Below are 21,793 nucleotides of genomic sequence, written 5' to 3'. Positions count from 1 at the left end.
CAAAACAGAGATATAGATCAATGGAACAGAACAGAGCCCTCAGAAATAACGCCACATATCTACAACTATCTGATCTTTGACAAACCTGAGAAAAACAAGCAATGGGGAAAGGATTCCCTATTTAATAAATGGTGCTGGGGAAACTGGCTAGCCATATGTAGAAAGCTGAAACTGGATCCCTTCCTTACACCTTATACAAAAATCAATTCAAGATGGATTAAAGACTTAAACGTTAGACCTAAAACCATAAAACCCTAGAAGAAAACCTAGGCATTACCATTCAGGACATAGGCATGGGCAAGGACTTCATGTCTAAAACACCAAAAGCAATGGCAACAAAAGCCAAAATTGACAAATGGGATCTAATTAAGCTAAAGAGCTTCTGCACAGCCAAAGAAACTACCATCAGAGTGAACAGGCAACCGACAAAATGGGAGAAAATTTTCGCAATCTGCTCATCTGACAAAGGGATAATATCCAGAATCTACAATGAACTCAAACAAATTTACAAGAAAACAACAAACAACCCCATCAAAAAGTGGGCAAAGGATATGAACAGAGACTTCTCAAAAGAAGACATTTATGCAGGCAAAAGACACATGAAAAAATGCTCACCATCACTAGCCATCAGAGAAATGCAAATCAAAACCACAATGAGATACCATCTCACACCAGTTAGAATGGCAATCATTAAAAAGTCAGGAAACAACAGGTGGTGGAGAGGATGTGGAGAAATAGGAACACTTTTACACTGTTGGTGGGACTGTAAACTAGTTCAACCATTGTGGAAGTCAGTGTGGCAATTCCTCAGGGATCTAGAACTAGAAATACCATTTGACCCAGCCATCCCATTACTGGGTATATACCCAAAGGAATATAAATCATGCTGCTATAAAGACACATGCACACATATGTTTATTGCGGCATTATTCACAATAGCAAAGACTTGGAACCAACCCAAATGTCCAACAATGATAGACTGGATTAAGAAAACGTGTCACATATACACCATGGAATACTATGCAGCCATAAAAAATGATGAGTTCATGTCCTGTGTAGAGACATGGATGAAATTGGAAATCATCACAAGAACAAAAAACCAAACACGGTATCTTCTCACTCATAGGTGGGAATTGAACAATGAGAACACATGGACACAGGAAGGGGAACATCACACTCTGGGGACTGTTGTGGGGTGGGGGGAGGGGGGAGGGATAGCATTGGGAGATATACCTAATGCTAGATGATGAGTTAGTGGGTGCAGCGCACCAGCATGGCACATGTATACATATGTAACTAACCTGCACATTGTGCACATGTACCCTAAAACTTAAAGTATAATAAAAAAAATAGCCTTATAAATGTGACTATTGATTTCAAGCAAAGAAAAATGTAGCAGCCCAGCTTTTGAGATAATTAACTCCAAAAGATTAAGCTTTCCTGTTGAAAATTATTGAGTGACCAAGTGGAAGCATTCCATTAATTAATACATTCCTCATGCAAATATGTGATTGCTATTTTTAAAATCATTTTTCAAAATTAATAAGAAAATATAATTTTATTATATGTTGAAATATGTCAACCTATGCATTTCTGCAAATGCAGTGTCTTATTTCATAGTCACAGTGCATACTTAGTTAGTTATATTTGTGACATAAACTGAAAACCTTAGTTATATTTGTGACATAAACTGAAAACCTTAACTTTACCCATGACTGACATGGTGAGATTTATCACAAGCCAAATAAAATAAATGCTGAAACTGACTTGGGGATGGGGGTGGGGGAAGTTATGTTAATACATCAAATCGAAATTTAAGTAGTGTAAGTTATAATAATCTAAATCCAGTGAGTAGAAAACAGAAAAAAAAACACAATAAGCTGAGAATATAAAAGAGAATATCATTATTGTTGAAATATCTCAGAATTTTGGAGGAGAAAATAAAAGGCTTAGAAAGCAAAATTCTCTATATCACAACATTTCTGATTTTTAAAAACATAGTATTCATATTTCTCTAATATTTAGTCAGTGGCATATTTTACAAAGTTTTCTCCCGATTAATTTGGTTAAATAGTTGATTTTCAGACTTGAAAAATTTTTATGAGGAAGACACCAGCTGGTTTAATGAAACTTTATTTCCTGGCTCATTTCCTCATTTTACTCTAAATAGAAAAATTTGATCCTCCTGATATGTTGAGAATATTGGAGTCATTGCATTCAGTAAAAATTAGTGTGTGTGTGTGTGCGCGTGCGCACGTGTGTGTGTGTGTATGCAAAATGGCAATACTAATAATGTAGTTCATGATAATCTTCAAAGCCATTAAGTGATTTTGGTGAATAAACACTTTCCACTCTACAAAAGTGGGAAGTATGGTGGAGAATTCAGAAATCTACATGTCAGGTCACAATGAGTTTCCCTTCTCTACCCATGAACCTCCATCCAAGAGGTGATCAGAGACCCTAGGAAGCATCACTGGAGCTGTGTCCTGTAGCGCCGTGGACACTGCCACCTGTGTAAGTGAAGTGCAGCACAGAGTCTTGTAGCTGTAGCACTGCCTTTGGAGAAATTTCCAAATGTCTATCCAGCTCTGTGAGCTTCTGACAGAACCCAGCACTATTAACTTTATGCCAACTCTCACAATCAACCCACCATGATCTACCTTTGAGGCCATTAAAATTAATCCCTTATTACCATTACCTCAGATATCCCAGGAAGCCAGTGGTTTCCAAGTCATCCCTCACTGTGTGGTTCTTTTCCCCCAAGCAGCTCTGTACACTTCTTTCATATTCTTCTTAGGAATCTCTTTCCTTTGACTGTAAACTCTCAAGTGGTGGTTATTCTTTCTCCCTCTTCTCTCACAGCTCAATGTCTACATGTTATATAGTTGTCTTCATCTTTTCCTCATGTCCCGTCCTCTTCCTTAAAAGCTTTACTTATTTCAAGATGATGCCATCAAACCATGCTACCCATATCTTCTCCTTGTCATAGTCATAGTCAACCTTCCTGAGCATCCCCTCTAATTCTTTAACATTTAACCTCTGACATGTTATATCTTTCTCTAATGTAATCCCAACCTTACTTTATTTGTTTGTCTGTCTGTTTTGAGACAGAGTTTCGCTCTTGAGGCCCAGGCTGGAGTGCAATGGCGCGATCTTAGCTCACTGCAACCTCTGCCTCCCAGATTCTATTGATTCTTCTGCCTCAGCCTCCCAAGTAGCTAGGATTAAAGGCATGCACCACCATACCCAGCTAATTTTGTATTTTTAGTAGAGACGGGGTTTCTCCATGTTGGTCAAGCTGGTCTTGAACTCCCAACCTCAGGTGATCCTCCCGCCTCAGCCTCCCAAAGTGCTGGGATTATAGGCTTGAGCCACTGAGCCCAGCAATCTCAACCTTACTTTGCTATTTTTTTCCAACTTTATCGAAGCATAATTGACAAAGTTGTACAAATTTAAAGTGTAAAGTGTGATAATGACTTGGTATATTATATATTGTGAAACGATTATCCTGAGTTAACATATCTGTCACCTTGCACAGTTATCATTTGTATGTGTGGGGGATAGCAGGTAAGATCTATTCTCTTAGCAAATTTCAAGAATGCAATGCATCATTTTTAGCTATAGTCATTACCTTGAACATTAATTCCCCAGAAGTTATTCATCTTTTTTGCCTTTATTTTTTTATTGATAACTACTGTTTGTACATATTTATGAGATACACGTGATGTTTTGTTTCATGCTGAGAATGTGTGATAATCAAGTCAGATTTAGGGCATCCATCACTTCAAGTATTTACCATTTCTATGTCTTGGAAACATTTCAAGTTCTCCCTTCTAACTCTACTGAAATATACAATATTATAACCCTTTGAACACCCCCGCATTTCTCTCAGTCCCAATTGCCTGAAAACCAGTATTCTGTTTCTATGACTTTGACTTTTAAAAATTTTACATATTAGTTAGATGATACAGTGTTTGTCTTTATCTGGCTGATTCATTTCACTAAGCATAATGCCATCAACATTCATCCATGCTGTCGCAGATGACAAAATTTCCTTCTTTATGTGGCTGTGTAATATTACATACATACACATGCAAACACATCACATCCTCTTTATCACAATAGCCAAGGCATGGAGAACACCTAAGTGCCTTCATTATTTCAATATCTGCAAAGTTTATTTATTTGCAACATTAGCATCTCCTAGGAGCATACTGTCTCAACTCAAAGATCTGAATCTTCCCTCTAACTCTACAACCTACTCCTACTCTAGTATGCTCTATACTACCATAATATATAACTATGTCATCTTCTCAATGTTAACTTACATAATCTTAATGTTAAGTATTTTATATTTTATGCACGGCCTCATTTCTCTTTCTAATTTACTCCTTGTAGTCCTTTTCTCCCCCAACGTTTATTCCATCCCACGATCCATTGACCCTACCAACCTTCAGTGTCTGTCATCCCCATCATATTCTCTATTGCCTCCTTGTGTGAATTAGATTACACCTTTTACTTCTATAATCACTAATTGCATACACCCTTAAATCACTCTTTCCCCTCCATTGTCATAGCCTGATAAAGCTCAACCCTACTTTAATTCAACACCCTAGCTATTTCTGATGGGCATATGAGTAAATTACACTTGGTTTGAGATTGACACATATTATTGCAGGCTGAACTTACTTTAAATTCATGTTCACTAACTTCAAGGAGATGCTGTAGCATATCAGTAATACTCTATTTTCCTCATACTCACTTGGATTACTATTTCATTAGACATTGCTGCTTATTTCACTTGAGTAACAGAGCCATCAGAAGACACTTTCCAAATGATTCAACAACCACACATTCAAAGCAACCTATTCTATTTTTCCTTCTATGACAATTCATTTAACATCTGCCATCCTATCTAAGCTAACTCTTCTGCTTGTGCCCTATATCCCAACCCATTTCTACTACTATCTAAATATAAACTACTTTGAAGTTTCCTTAGTTGCCAGTTTATTAGCTTCTCTAATAATTGTCTGTATTTTTATCATCTTAACTCACGGAGTCCTTTTAAATCTCATGTTCTAATCTATTAACTCCCTCAAATATGAGTGTACCAAGTCTCATTCGAAAACCTTCTCTTGTTCCTATCTGGGTTCAATGTGAGGTAATTTCATTGAGTTTCCTGTTGTATTTTTTATTTTTTTCTAAGCTAACCTCTTTTATTTATTTATTTATTTTACATTTAGAGACTACAAGTGCAGTTTTTTGTTTGTTTGCTTGTTTTTTGTTATTTTAACATGGGTATATTACATAGCAGTGAAGTCTGGGCTTTTAGTGTACCCATAACCCGAATAGTGAACATTTTACCCGATAGTTCATATTTCATTCTTACACCCTCTCCCACCATCCCACCTTTTAGAGTCTCCAATATCTATTATTTTGCCCTGTATGTCAGTGTGTACCCATTGTCTAGTTCCCACTTATAAGCGAAAAGATTAGGTTTTTTACTTTCTGGTTCCGAGTCATTTCACTTATGATAATGGTCTCCAGTTCCATCCATGCTACTGCAAAGACATGATTTTATTATTTTGGATGGCTAAGTTGTATTTCATGGTGTGTGTGTGTGTGTGTGTGTGTGTGTGTGTGTGTGTGTATCATGTTTTTAATCCAGTCATCCATTGATGGACACTTAGGCTGATTCCATGACTTTGCTATTGTGAATTGTACTGTGATAAACATATGAGTGCAGGTGCTATTTTGATATAATGATTCCTTTTCTTTTGGCTAGATATCCAGTAGTAGCATTGCTGGATAAAATGGTAGTTCTATTTTTAGCTCTTTGAGAAATCTTCATACTGTTTTCCATAGAGATGTACTAATTTATTTTTCTATCAACAGTGTGTAAGCATACCCTTCTCTCTGCATCCTTGCCAACATCTGTTGTTTCTTGACTTTTTAGTAATAACCATTCTGATTGGTGTAAAATGGCATCTCACTGTGGTTTTAATTTGTATTTATCTGATGATTAAAGATGTAGAGCATTTTTTATATGTTTGTTGACTGCTTTTATATCTTCTTTTAAAAAATATTTGTTCATGCCTTTTGCTGACTTTTTAGTGGGGTTATTTGATTTTTTCCTTGCAGAGGTGTTTGAGTTTCTTGTAGATTCTGAATACTAGCCTTTTGATGTATGTTTTCCTTGAAAATGTTTCTCCTATTCTATAGTTTGTCTGTTTACTCTGTTGACTTAAAATTATACTAAAAGGTTATAGTAACCAAAACAGCATGGTATTGATATATAAAAATAGACACATAGATTAATGAAACAGAATAGAGAACCACATACCTACAACAAATTGATCTTTGAAAAAGTCAACAAAAATATACATTGGGGAAAGAATATCCTATTCAATAAATAGTGCTGGGAAAAATAAAGAATTATATGCAGAAGAATAAAACTAGACCCCTATCTTTTACCATATTCAAAAATTAACTCAAGTTAGATTAGAAACTTAAACATAAGACCTGTCATTTTAAAAATCCTAGAAAAAAAAACTAGGAGAAACTCTTCCAGACATTGGCCTAGGCAAAGAATTAATGACTAAGTTCTCAAAAGGAAATGCAACAAAACAAAAATAGACAAAAATGGAATATAATTAAACTAAAAGGTTTCTGCACAGCAAGTTTCCTGGTTTTAAATGTCATGTCTCTGGCACTGGCTTCCAAATTTATATATTTAGCCCTGATAGCTTCTCTAAAATGGAAACATACTTGATATCTACTTCAATATCTCTACTTGGCTCTATTAGGTGTCTTGTCTAACATGTTCAAAACTGACATCTTGTTTTCCACTCCTGCCAACCAGGCCCTTCTTTCTACAGATTTTTCCATTTTGGAAATGGTATTAGAAAACAGTTAAGGTTTATTTCCCAACCTTTCAATTAAGCAAACAACCTTAGAGTTACCCTTGACTTATTTCTGTTACCTCACATCTAATCCTTCAGCAAAAGATTGAACTATTCTTAGAAATATATTCCAGATCTGATCCTTAATTACCATCATCGCGAGTCATCTTGATGGCAGTGTCAGTCACCACCAACTCTGGGCTACATACTCATAGTAGCTTTCTAGCTGGTCTCCCTTCCCTTGGGAACATACACCAATGCTCTATTTAATAAAATTGACTCAGAGTGATCATTTAAAGCAGTATCTGCCTACTGGAATGTAAGTTTCTAACGAAAAGAGCTTTTTTTCTTTTTAATTTTTTTTGGCCTTTTTTATGGTTGCAGAAGAGTTTTACTTAGAGTAGGAAAGTTTCTGAAAAATATATAAATATTCTTTAAATTAAACAGATTAGTCTTTTCATATCACCGCCCAAGTCAAGACCTTCCATTTCAATCAGTAAGATCCAAAATAATTATTATAAACAAATTATATAATGAATCAAATAAATTAGTTAGAAAATATTCTATACATAGCACAGTAAAATAATTTACAAATACAGTCATGAATAAAACACATTCTTCTTGAATATCTTACAGTAGAGTAGAATTTCATAGTAATTCAAAATCATTTTCATAGAGTACTCAGCAATATTACAGAAATATTTGATTTTCTTTTAGTAGATAACTAATAATTGAGTGAGCAATAAAACTACTTGTATGGCTGAAGATTAACCATTTAAAATATGTGAGCAATCTAACTCAGTGGTTTGTAAAGAATTTCAGTATATTTACATGGAAAGTTTTCAGTGGTAAATAACATAATGCTAACTCAAACAGACTAAACCAATGCAGGGAATTATTGGCTCATATTGTTAAACTGTCTATAGGTAGTTCTTTCTTCATAAAGAATCTGATCATTGTTCTGGCTCTCCTTTTAATCCTTTCAGCTCTATATCTGTTTTGGCTTTGTCACCTTGCTGGACTTCATGGTTGCAAAATGACCTCCAGTTGCACAATTACATGCTGCAATACAGTTTCTTAGTGTTACTGTAGAGTGTGACTTTCATTTCCCTTTAAAACCTCTGGTAGGAGTTTCACTGTTAATCTTAAGTGCAGACTTTCTTCCAAATGGTTCAAGTATCAACATGCAAAAGTGCCAAATATACCTTGAAAAAATTTACCTTCTAGGGCCAAACAAGCAAGTAGGGGGTAAAAAAGTTATTTCACTTTTGTAGACGGAAAGCAGTAATGCTGGAGAAGAGTGAGAGGAATTCTCTAGGAATTCCTAGTATTTGGATGGCTAAACCGCCACCCAAATAATGTTCAAGTATCCTTTTTAAAATATTTGTTTCTTTTTTTGCAGTTGCTGTATTTCACAAACTCCATTTTATTTTCAAATCATTTTCCAAAGTATTCACATAAACAATCAAACCATTCTTCTATAATTTAAGAGAGTCACCAAAGTTGTATTCTATCTGTCTGATACCTCCAAGACATCAATTATTCCTTTTCCTTTCCTATCAGACTCTACTTGTGTGCTACCTGCTCCCAGCATTGCCCCTTTTGATACTTTACAACTCTTTCTGCTCATAATAATAACATTTTTATGCTAACTTCCCATAGACATCTAAAGCTTTCAGTCTTCTAGGTGGTAAGGAATTTTCTGATTTTTAACTACTGGAGAAAATTAATTTCTTTCTAACTGTATTGCTTTAAGTTACTAGGTACCAAATAAAAATTTCCATAACCAATGTTTCACTGTCTTTCTCAGGGAGGTAATTTTGTTTCAGTTTCTCTCTCATCTACCCATATAAATTTAGATCTATAGCATATGTTCAGGTAGGGAAACTAATATCATTATAATCACTCTATTCTTCTCCTTTCCACATTTGACTCCTTTTCACCTTAACACATTTTTTTTTCTCCCAAATTCAGAAGAGTAAAACTTCAGTAGAAAAGAGTAGTTAAACTAGTTGGAAGGTATAAGACAATTTCCCTCATTGAAGCTGTTTAAGGCCAAGCTCATCTTGACTAATAGTTCTCAAAGTATGGTGTCTCCAGATCAGGACCATCAGCATCACTTACGACTTGATTGGAAATGTACATTTGCAATCCTCATCCCAGATCTATTAAATTATAAACACTAGAGACAAAGAACAACCATTTGTACTTTAGCTCTTCAAGAAGTTCTAATTTCAAAGTGTTAGAGTCACTGACCTAGGAAAACATACCTCATAAGTTAGTAACACACAGATAAATCCTTAACATAAAAGCATTGAAGTCAAGTCGTTTTTATTTTTATTATTATATTCACTGATATTCTTTGACTCATATGAGAACAGAAAAATAGATTTCAAGATTAATTTCCTGTCATTTTTTTCAACTTCATACTTAATTAATATTTATTATATCTCCATTATTTCACCTGAGTCAGAGTTAGCAATTTTTTTTAATCAGTCAGTTTTATGTTTGGGGAGGAGATGTATTTGGTTTTTTTTTTTAAGATGATCACTTTTCTAAGTACATTCACTAATCTACTAGCACATTGAGGCATAGAAATAGAATTGTAAATTAAAAGTAAATATTTTTAAAGGGATAACATTCAGGTTTATTGATGAATTAATATACGATTGAAGGCATGCAAAAATTTGACGGAATGGGTTAGAGTTTTCAATATCTTGATATAATGATAAGGTTTATTGTCACTTCTTTTGAAAAAGTCACATTTCAAAAGGTTAATTTTAAAAAAAACCTTTAAATTTGGATTCCTTTGAAATAGATTAAAGTATCGTACAGTGTGAAGTGGATGCATATTCTAAGTTTCTTTTCAGTGTGTTCCAAGGCTATTCTGTACCCCGCATGTTAATTTTCTGCCTTTATGAATATTCTAAAATTTTGAGGCTACTTACTGCTTTTCAATAATGCCCAACAGAATTTACTTTAAGCAGTCAGATAAAAGTCAGGCAAGTGTGAGGAGTATAAATTGTATTTCTTAATGATGTGAGAAAATGTCTATAAAGCTATTTAAAATTGACTAAATTATACGCCCAGATATTTGGGTCACTTCTGCCATTTATAAATGAGTAATCTGTGGCAAATTTTTACTTAAAGAAAGAATGAATTCCTAAAAGTCTGCCTAAAGACCCTAACTAATATCTATCTGCTGAGGTTTGTGAAATACAGGAAGAAATATTCTATTATTTTAAAATATTTCAATGTTATATATGTATAACAGAAATAATACTATGGAGACATATATCTCTCTTTTCTTTCTAGACCTTCAATTATTATTTGATTATATTAAAACCTCCATTATGAAACAAAATATTTTTTTGATAACCGTATACCTAAATTATGCTTGAGAATTTCTCAAATATTTATTTTAAATTAATACCACAACAATTAACCCAAAACATGCAAAAAAATTTACTTTAACTTCAAATAGAATATTATATACCATTAAGTAAAAGTTAGGATTAAAACCAGAACATCATTATATTTTTGTTCACGTGATTTAAAAACCATGTATTTTGTATTAAAAATAAACAGAAAATTAGTTATACCTGCAAGGATAATCTTTCTCACATTTCTTACACGTAGCGTTATTCCTCAAAGGAAATGACTCACATGATGTTTGAATGCTCTTACAAAGCAAATCTGTAAATATTGGTGAACAGATGCACATAACATCCTAGGAAAGATTAAAAAAATATTTTTACAAAGTATTTTGGATATTTCAAAGGTAATGAATGGGTTCTTACCTGGAGAAGGGTTAAAATTATTTTCATGAACTTGGAGTAGAAATTATCTGTCAGCAATGTGGCAGATTCTATTTTCCAAAATGTCACAACACCATCTCCCATCTCACACACTCTTCCTGCTATGTGAAATCAAAGCTCCTCTATTAAGAGTTAGCAACTATATTCCCTTCCTCTTGAATGTAAGCAAGATTGTGATCATGGAGACAATGATGCTTTAAAGGCCATATAGATTCTATCTAATTATCTTAGAATGCTTGCTCTTTGAACCCAGCCACCATGCTCTCAGGAAGCGCAGGCCACATGGAGAAATCATGTTTAGGATTGTGGCTAATAGGCCCAGTTCTGGGCCAAGCTAACAGCCAACATTTACTACCAGACATATGAATAAGAAAACCTTCAAGATGAAGTCCAAGTCTAGACACTTTCCGATGGCAACCTCAGAGGGACTCTAAACAATATCCTAGCTGAGACAAGTCAGCTCACAGTACCATAAGAGATAATAATAAAACAATTATTTTAAGCCACCAAGTTTTGGGGTGACTATGCATAGAAAATAAACCATTGGCACCTGAAACAAGTCCATGCATCCATGGGCAGGTAAAAATAAAATGAAATTAAATTTGCTGGGCAAAAGTTAATTTCACCTGCATTCAAAATACAACCTAGTCATCATATTTCTTCCTCTTGCTGTCCTCCTTATTTTTTCCTCTCTTTTTTCTTTGTTATCCTTATCATCAACATCATCATCATTACCATCATTTTCATTATCATATTTATCTGAACAATAAGATTTATTAAGATTCCAAGGTAAAAAGCCCGTATACTTAAAATTGATGATTTTTTTATTCTCATGGAATCCAATCAAAATTTATTTAATTTAACCCAAAATTAACGTTGAAAGAGGTATATAGCTTGTCCAACCTCATACATGGTAGCAGTACAAATGATAACATGTACAATTTTCCAAGTAATTTATCTACAAAATAATTCTTCTAATGAATAATAGAGAATATTAAATAATGAGAATATTAAATAGAGAATATAAATAATGAATAATAGAGAAGCAAAATAGAATTAAAGTACTTCTATGAATTAATAGTTAAGCATACATCCATTAAAAGTCGCTTCTTATATTAAGATTCTTTTAACTAGTAAAGTTATAGAATGTGTTCAATTGTTCATTATTGTCAACTTTAAAAGCAAAACATTTTAAATGATACTATTAATAGTTCTTGATAGATTATTGTATTAGTTTTCTATTTATATAACAACTTTTTATTTAAATAGCAAATTCTTACAAACTTAGTAGCTTGAAGCAACAACAACAACAAAAAATCATTATCTTAGAGTTCCAGAGGTCATAAGTCTGAAAAGTTTCAGAAGGCTAAAACCAAGATGTCTGCTGTGTCCCTTCTGTAGGCTCTACAGGAAAATGTTCCCCTGACTTTTCTAGCTTATTCTAGAGGATGCATTCATTTTTTCATTTATGGTCCCTTCCTCCATCTTTAAAACCAGCCTCATTACATCATCAAATCCCCCTTTGACTCTGATTCTTCCATCTCTCTCTTCCACTTTAAAGGACCCTTGTGATTACACTGGATCCACCCAAATAATCCAAGATAACATCAGCTGATTAGCAGCCTTTATTCCATCTGCGATCTTAATTTCCTCTTGCTGGGTAACATAACACATGCACATATTCCCAGGATTAGTGCATGGACATATTTATTTATTTTATTTTTATTTTATTTTTTGGTGGAGGATGAGGGGCATACATAGTCTGCTTACTACAATAATAGTTTCCTTGATTTTTAGAAGAAGCATGTATTATTGCTCTTTGCCCTTGTATCTCCAAATATTTGGGGCTAGTATATGGTACATTGGTAACAAATATTTGCATATTGTAGAAGAAATTTCAGGTGGAGTAAAAAATGTTCTTCTATAAACTTTTATCTGTGTGTTATGTTCTATATAATGTAACTAATTCTTCTCAGCAAAAGTTCAGCAATTTTTTTGATAAAATGGACAATTCTCCAGGGGAAAAAAATTTCCTTTTCAGAGTGTTAGTAACAAAAAGTTTAGGAGGTTGGAAAAATAATCTCTTAAGGTTCTTTAAAGAATAAATGACAAATATGAATCTAAAATGAAAAGACAGTAATTTGTGAGAAGAGCTAATGAAATATTTCCTACTCTTATTTATTTAAATGTTAAATTGAAAAGTTAAAGTATAACAATATTGAATAACTAAAAGATGAAAAAAAGCAATAAGTAAAAATGAAGAGTGTACAAATTTATATTCTTTTAAAAGGGAAAATACTGATGGAAGAGCAAAGTTTTTTCCTATATAAATGGGAAAAATTAAAATAAGTAGACCGTTCTTGTTCGTCTGAGTTTAACAATTAAACTACCTTAATAAGGATTCTAATTATTTATTCTTTCCAAATTGCTTGGTAATAGTAAAAAAAATTTAAAACCACTCACTTATATGTTAGATTGAGACTTACATTTGATATTTTGATGCAGTCAGTACCATTCTGACATGGTACTAATGAAAACTCACTGACATCAGTTTCACCATTTTGGCTGGAAGATCCTTTTGGGCATTCATAAGTATAAGCAGAACTGCTATTTGGGCAAATTCCTCTTTTCCAAAAAAGCAGAGAAACACAAGGTTTTGCTGACACCTCACAGAATGGACCTTAAAAAAATCACACACAAGGAAGAAAAAAAAAAGAAAAGGAAGGAAGGAAAGAAGAAATGAGCATAGATATGTAGCAAAACATTCTAGAAAATTTCTCTAGAGTTTATGAAATATTTTTATTTAACAAATGCATTGCAGTGTAAGTTATATATTATAAAATTCATTCACTGCAATTCTAGAGTAACTTTTGCAAATGTATAGAGCTACTCAAGCATCATCACAATACAGTTTTAGCACAATTCCATTACCCAAAGAAGAGCTCTTTTGTAGTCAATCTTTGTACCCAAGCCCAGTTCCAGGCATTTCATTAGAAAGGTATGATGGACTATGTGGTCTTTTGCGACTGGCTTCTTTTGCATAGCAATGTTTTTTAAAGAATTTTCATGTTGTATCATGTATCAGTAGTTGGTACTTTATATTGCTAAAGAGTAATTCACAATATATACATTTTGTTAATCCATTCATCCTTCAGTGGACATCTGTTTTCAGTTTTTGGTTCTCATGAATCATGAATTCATATACAATTATTTGAGGGAATTTTTTTTATATTTCTTGAAAAGATTCCCAGGAATGGAATTGCTGGATTTTATGGAAAATTCATGTTTAATATTTTAGGAAACTGCTAAACTGTTTTCCAAAGTAGCTGTGCCATTTTAACATTCCCACCAGCGATGTGTCAGATTTATGTTGCTCCACATTCTTGCCAACATTTGATATTGTCCGTTTTCTTTGTTGTACTCATTCTAGTAAATGTACAATGGTATCTCACTGAGGCTTCAATTTTCATTCACTAATGACTAATTATTTTTAGCATCTTCTGGTATGTGTATTAATCATTTGTATATCTTCAAAAATGAAATGTCTTTTTAAATCTATTAACTATTTTTAAATTGTGTTATCAGCTTTCTTATGATTGAGAGCATTTTTTGAGTGAGTTCTTTGTATATATTGAATAAAAGTCCTTTATGATATATGTGATTTGGCTTTCCATTTTCTCACTTGTTGACATTTGGATAGCAAAAGTTTTTATTTCATGAAATCCAATTTTTCTACTTTTCCTTTAATTGAGTCCATTTTGTCATTTTTATATCATATATTTTGGTATCATATAATTGGTGTCTAATAATATTTTGCCTAACCCAAGGTCATGAAGACATTTTAATATATTTTATAATTTTAGCTCCTATGTTTAGATTCCTAATCCATTTGAGTTTATTTTTTATATGGTGTGGGATAATGATTTAGCTTATATGTTTCACGTATACACGTACAATTGTTATGACACTTTTTTCTTTTAAGACTGTCCTTCCCTCATTTCTTTGTTTGTTTGTTTAAAAACTGTTAAAACTGACCTATTATATGCCTTTTTATGTGCAATAAAGTTGCACATAGATATGCAAGAAAGTTGATTTCTGGCATATCTATTTTTTTCCTGACTTATATGCCTTTTTATGTGCAATAACCCATTGACCAGATAAATACATAATGCATATAGCTATATAGTAGGTTTTGAAATTGGGTAGTCATTCAACCTTTCCTTCTTTTTTTCCAAAAATAATTTTGGCTATGCTATGGATTCTTTTTATAGTTTCCTATAAATTTTTCTATGAGCTTGTCAATTTCTACACAGAAGCCTGCTGGAATATTATAGGAATTTTATTAAATCAATAGATAAAATTGGGAAAAATTTCCATCCCAACAAGATTGAATTCCAATCGATGAATATGCAATGTATCTCCATTTCTTTGGCTATTCTTGCATTTCTCTCAGCATTGTTGCATAGCTTTATGTTAAAGTCTTGCATTTATTTGTTAAATTCATATCTAAGCATTTTGAAGGTCATGTAACTAGAATTGCTTTCTTAATTTTATTTTTGAATTTTATTTTTATTCATTTATTTTTTTCAGTCATAGTCTCGCTGTGTTGCCCAGGCTGGAGTGCAGTGGCATGATCTCAGCTCATCACAACCTCTGCTTCCTGCCTTCAAGTGATTCTCCTGCCTCAGCCTCCCAAGTAGCTGGGACTACAGGCATGCATCACCATGCCCAGATAATTTTTGTATTTTTAGTAGAGATGGGGTTTCATTATGTTGGCCAGGCTGGTCTCGAACTCCTGACCTCATGATCTGCCCGCCTCGGCCTCCCAAAGTGCTGGGATTACAGGCGTGAGCCACTATGCCCGGCCTTGAAGTATTGTTTTTAATATACAGAAAGGCAAATTACTTGTGTATATTAGCTTGTAGTCTGAAAACTGTATAAACCCATTTACTAGTGCTAGTAGTCCTTTGGGGGGATTACTTAGGATTTTCTACATATTAGATCATGTCATTTGTGAATAAAGACAGTTTTACTGCTTTCCTTTCAACTAATATGTCCGTGTGTGTGTGTGTGTGTGTGTGTGTGTGTGTGTGTGTGTGTGTGTATGTCTAACAAATAGCCTGGAACTTCCTATGTTCCAGTGTTAAATAGAAATGGTGAAAGTAGATATCATAGTCGTGTTCCCAATTCTTCCAAGAAAAGCTGTCAGCCTGACACCTTTAGTGTGGTGTTCCCTGGACATTTGTCATAGATGCTTTTTATCAGGCTGAGGGATTGTGTTTCTATTTCTAATTTGTTGAGAGTTTTTATAATGAATAGGTGTTAGATTTTGTGATATGTTTTTCCTGCAACTATTGAGATGATTATGTAGGCTTTGTCCTTTATTATATTAATATGGTATATTACATTAATTGACTTTCAGATATCAAACTTATCTTGAATCCTGGGGAAAAAATCGTACTTTATCAGGATAGAAAAAAATATGTTTATATGTGATTGGACTCAATTTGCTTATATTTTGGTGGAGATTTTCTATCTTTATTAATAAGTGATATTGGTCTTTAGTTTTCTTGTGGCAGCTTTGTCTTTGGTTTTGGTATGAGGGTAATACTGGCCTGATAGCATGACTTCAAAAGTGTTCCTTTCTCTTCTCCTTTTTCCTTTTCTCTTCTTTTAAGAGATTAGTGCCAGTTATCGAGGATTGGTACTAATCTCTTAAATATCTGGCAGGTCTATATGAATTTTCCATTTCTTCTTGAGTCACTGTTAGTAATTTACATATATTTAAGAATTTATTCATTTCCTCTAAGTCGTCACATTCGTTGGCCTAATGTTGTTCATAATACCTCCTTATAATCTTTTAAATTTTGAGTGGTCATTAATGAGTCCTCACTTCCAATGCTTATTTTATTTACTTGTGTCTTTCCTTGTATTTTTTCCTTGTTCATTCCGACTAAAGATTTGTCCATCTTGTTTTCCTCAAAAATCAATTTTTTTGTTTCATTGATTTTCTCTAAGAAGTTTTAATGATTTCTGTGCAAATCTTACTGTCCTCTTTTGTTTGTATGCTTCGCACTTAATGTGGTTTTTTTCCATTTATTTAAGGCTGAAGCTTAAAATATTGATTTGAGAGTTCTTTTTCTGGTGTAGAAACTTGGAACTATAAGCACTGTTATAAGTACTTAAGCACAGTATAAGCACTGTTTTAGCTAAGCACTGTCTTAGCTGCATTTCATAATTTTTCATATGGTTCCATGTTATTTTTTTCTTCTTTACTCTCAGGTTATTTCAGAAATATGTTGTTTATAATAATTTCCAGATATGTGAAGATTTCTAGAAACAACATCTGTTGTTAATTTCTAATTAGTTTTGTGAGGGTTGAGGAACATATATGATATGATTTGTATTCCTTTAGATTTATTAAGACTAATTTTCTTGCCATGCCTATTCGTCGATACACTATCAACAGCAGAGTTGTACAGTGAGGTTTGGCACTTGAAGGGATGTGAAAGCAAATGCCTCTTTAAACTTGATTTCCTAGGCAAGTCACTTGCCTCCCCTTAGTCCCCACCCTACTAAGATTATGCAAATAGAGTTAACAAACTAGTATTATTAAGGTCCAAGCCTGGGGTACCCACTGCAGCTTGTATAGAACTTGGATCAGCAGGTGTTTCACTTCACAGTTAACAAATACTTGTCAATCTGTTCAATGTGCTGTCATTAGGCACACCATAGTGACATTAAAACGTAACTGCAGTAGTAGGCTGACAGGCCTTGCCATCTCTGTGAACTTCTAGATTTTGAAAACAAATTTTACTCTTTTACTCCTCTTACCTTGAGTAAGGCTTTGGACAATTGATACATGTTAGAAAAAACTGAAAAGGGAGATATCTGACTCCTAGCTAAAAATGATATATGTGGACTTTGAAAATTAAGGTATTTGTACTTCAAGTTTATAACCATTTTCATCCAAATCACTATATAGTGTAAGAGTTTTTAGTAAACAACATATTTATTGAAAAATTTCTTATATCCAACTCATTTATTACTATGTGAAGAGGAGCACCAAGAAATATTTATCTACAAAATATTAAGTTACTTAGTGACAACTTACTAGCCAGAAAACACTGCTTAGATTATATAATATTAATTCATTTGGATTTTGGATTGTGTCAGTTTCTAAAACAGACAGTCATAAAGGCAGTATAAAATGTTCAGTGACCACACCATTGACATTATTATTTGAAAACAACTCAACCTTTAATTTGTGGATATTTATTAATATATAAGCTTTTATTTTGATCATACAAAGAGTAAATATGTATTTCTCCATGTTACGATACATTAACATAATGTTTTCCTTTTAAATAATCAAATATTGACGATATTTGATTAGATATTTAGTGGTACTTAATTAGACATAAATATTACTTGAAATTATAGTAAAACATTGTTTGAATGATCCTACCTTATAAGTATGTAATTCTTGGCATTTCCATAGTGCTTACATCCATAAAGATTTGATAAAATTCTTAAAACAAAACCTGAAATTTATAGAGGTCTATTCTTACCCAGTTTTATTTTAGTTGACACATTGTAATGGTACATATTTATTGAGTATATTTTGACATTTTGAAACATATCCATGTGGTATAATGATCCAATCGGGATAGTTAGTATATCTATCACCTCATGCCTTTATCATTTATTCGTGGCAAGAACATTCAAAACCATCTCTTCTAGCCCTTTTGTAATATATAGCACCTTACTTAAGCATAGTCACTCTGTGCAATCAAACAGCAAAACTTCTTCTTCTTATCTCATTGTACTTTGTACCTGTTGACCAACCTCTACCCATTTTCCCTCTTCCCTCCCCTCTCCAGTCTCTAGTAACCACTGTCCTACTTCTATGATACCAGCTTTTTTTTTTTTTTTTTTTTTAGATTTCACTTATGAGTGAGATCATGAAGTTTTTGCAGTTTTTGTGTTTCTGTGTCTGGCCTATTTCAGTTAATATGATGTATATCTCCAAAAGGAATTGAAGTCAGTATACCAAAGGGATATTTTTACCCCCTGTTTATTGCAGCATGATTTATAATAGCCAACAAATGGAATCAACCTACGTGTTCCACAATGGAAGAATGGATAAAGAAAATGTTAACTATATACACAATAGTATACTATTCAGACATATAAAATAATTAAATTCTGCTATTTGTGAGAAGGATGGAAATGGTGGATATTATGTTAAGTAAAATAAATGAGTTGTATATTTTCATTTTATTTTATTTAAAAGAAACTAATTTTTCTAGATGTTAAGCAATTTGCCACATGTCACACATCTGGTTAATTAATGGAAGATTGATAATTTTAAAAACCGCATACCACCTAATCCCATAATAATTCCATGCTCTTTTCACAGCAATACATGTCCAGATTAATTCTGTACAAAAAATAGAAGACTCAAATGCCATTTGATTGTTAGTACTAGACCAATATTTCTACTCTCAGATAAAATGTTGTTCAACATCATATGTTGAATATAAAAATATACAAAAACAAATGCATTTTATTTGGCTTCTTCCAGAAACAAACAAAATTCTCCCAATGTATAAATATATCCTGTGTGTATATTTGTCATGGCAGTTTCCAAAGTAATCCATTGGGTAACATAGTAAACAGTGAAATGTGTGATTTTTCACATTTCATTTTGAAATAGTAATAGATTCATAGGAAATTACAAAGTTAATACCAGGAAATCCTGAGTATGTTTACATCTTATGTAACTATAACACTATATCAAACTAGAAAATTGGCATTAGCATAATATTTGGGTATAGTTCTATGTCATTTCATCACATGTGTAGATTGAGGTAATCACCACTATAAAAATGTGAACCATTCCATGATTACAAAGATCTCTCTCATGCTATCCCGTTATAATCTTTCCCACTTCTCTGCCCTCTACCATTTCCTGATCACTGACAACCATCGATTTTCTCCATCTCTATAGTTGAGCTATTTTGATAATGTTCTTTAAATGAAACCATACAATATGTAACTTTTTGGAATTGTCTTTTTTGTCCCTCTTGTTATAATGCCCTTGAGATACATTAAAGCTCTTATGTGTACCAATAGGTCTTTTTTTTTTTTCGGTTAATTGGTAAATAGTAGTATCTGGTATGAATGTACCACAGTTTGTTTAACCATTCACTTATTGAAGGACACTTTTATTGTTTCCAGTTTTTCACTATTACAAATTGCTAGGGACTGAAAATTTGTGTCCCCCACATATTATGTTGAAACCTAATCCTCAATACAATAGATTTGGGGTGGGAATTTTGGGATGTAATTAGATTATGACAGTGGAGCTCTCGTGTATAAGATTAGTACCCTTATAATAATCAGATAGCTTGCTCTCCCTTTCTCAGCTCTTTACCATGTGAAGGATACAACAAAAAGACAGCCATTGACAAACCATGAAGTGTGCCTCACCAGGCAACAGATCTTCTGCGACCTTGATCTCTATTGCCCAGCCTTCAGGACTGTGATAAATAAATGTTTAAGCCACTTAATCTGTGTTAATTTGTTATAGTAGCCTAAACTGACTAAGACACAAATAAAGCTACCACAAATAATATATAGGCTTCAGTGTGAAAGTAAATTTTTATCCTACTAGGATTTGCTGGGTCATATGGTTAAGGCATGTATAGTTTTTAAAGAAACTGTCAAATTGTTTTCCAAAGTGGCTGTACTAGTTTACATTTTCCACAGCAATGTATAAGAGATTTAGTTACCCCTCATATGCACCAGCATTTTGTGTTACCATTTTTTTATTTTAGCTATTTTAATAGGTATGTAGCAACATATTATTGTGGCCTTAATTTGCATTTATCTCATGGTCAGTGACATTGAACATCTTTTCATGTACTTATTTGCTATCCTTATAGCTTCTTCAGTGAATTTTCTCCTTGTATTTTTTGTCTATTATTTATCGAGATTTTTGGATTTTCATGGTATTGAGTTTTGAGATGCCTTTCTGTCATCTATATATGAGTCCTTTGTCATATATGTGGTTTGCAAGCCTATCATTTGTCTTTTAATCTTCTTAACATGGTATTTCTGGAAAAAAAATAGTTTATTTTTATGAACACTGATTTATCTATTTAGTTTTTCTTTTATGAGTTGTGCTTTTAGTGCCATATCTAAGAGCTCTTGCAGTGATCCATTCTCATAAGCTTGACCCCAAGATTTCAAAATGGGGACAACTGCTTTTCCTGAGGTGAAAGCATTTTGTTGTGCACATTTTAAGATGTGATTTTCTGTGCCTTGGCTTTTTAATTTACCTGATCCAATCACTTCTCAATTTCCCCAGAATTCCTGAATAAAAAGTCTGATAATGGTCTCCATGTTATGCTTCAGAAACACCGTATTTGTTTATTTTTATGGAATGTTTGATGAAAAGAAAATGATCGTATATGCTTAGACCCCCAAATTAAGATATCAGACTTTTTCTTATGTAAAATATTCTTCATCACAGCTATGAAGCAATTAAAGTAATACTTTAATTAATTTAGAATAATGTGTCTATTGACACTGATTATATGTCAAGAAATAGTCTATATACTTGGATTATAGCAATGTACAAAATAGATTTTAACCTCATGAAGTCATGAATTTACAAGGAAATAGAACACATTTAAAATACATATAATCAATTAATTATACAGTATGTTTACTAGTAATAAATGATGTTAAGAAAAATAAATCAGTAAAAGGATTTCTAAGAAGAGTTCTTAAGAGAGGGGGCACATTGTGCAGCCTCAAAGATGCAAGGAATATCTAAGATTTATAGAAATAATGGAATGAGTCCTGTGGATAGGTTGTTTAAGAGCAAAGTGGGCCAGGTGCTGTGGCTCACACCTATAATCCCAGCACTTTGGGAGGCTGAGGCACACCGATCATGAGGTCAGGAGTTCGAGACCAGCCTGGCCAAGATGGTGAAACCCGTCTCTACTAAAATACAAAAATTAGCCAGACATGGTGGCAGGCACCTGTAACCCCAGCTACTCG

At 33.1% G+C, this 21,793-nt stretch overlaps 1 protein-coding gene across 3 annotated transcripts in view; it reads right to left on the bottom strand.

Moving 5' to 3' along the window:
- The window catches only part of LOC129398006 (protein eyes shut homolog), a 573,864-nt gene that overhangs the window by 178,857 nt on the left and 373,214 nt on the right, over positions 1 to 21,793 (bottom strand). For all 3 annotated transcript variants that reach the window (XM_063605339.1, XM_055113814.2, XM_055113827.2), the window contains 2 exons: positions 13,207 to 13,400; positions 10,505 to 10,632 (listed from right to left, as the gene is read on the bottom strand). In XM_063605339.1, the coding sequence (XP_063461409.1) occupies positions 10,505 to 10,632; positions 13,207 to 13,400 (322 nt within the window). The remainder of the gene's footprint in view (positions 1 to 10,504; positions 10,633 to 13,206; positions 13,401 to 21,793) is intronic.

The sequence above is a fragment of the Pan paniscus genome, chromosome 5 (assembly GCF_029289425.2).
Source record: "Pan paniscus chromosome 5, NHGRI_mPanPan1-v2.0_pri, whole genome shotgun sequence".
Classification (NCBI taxonomy): Eukaryota; Metazoa; Chordata; class Mammalia; order Primates; family Hominidae; genus Pan; species Pan paniscus.
This window is presented reverse-complemented; position numbering and strand designations above follow the sequence as displayed.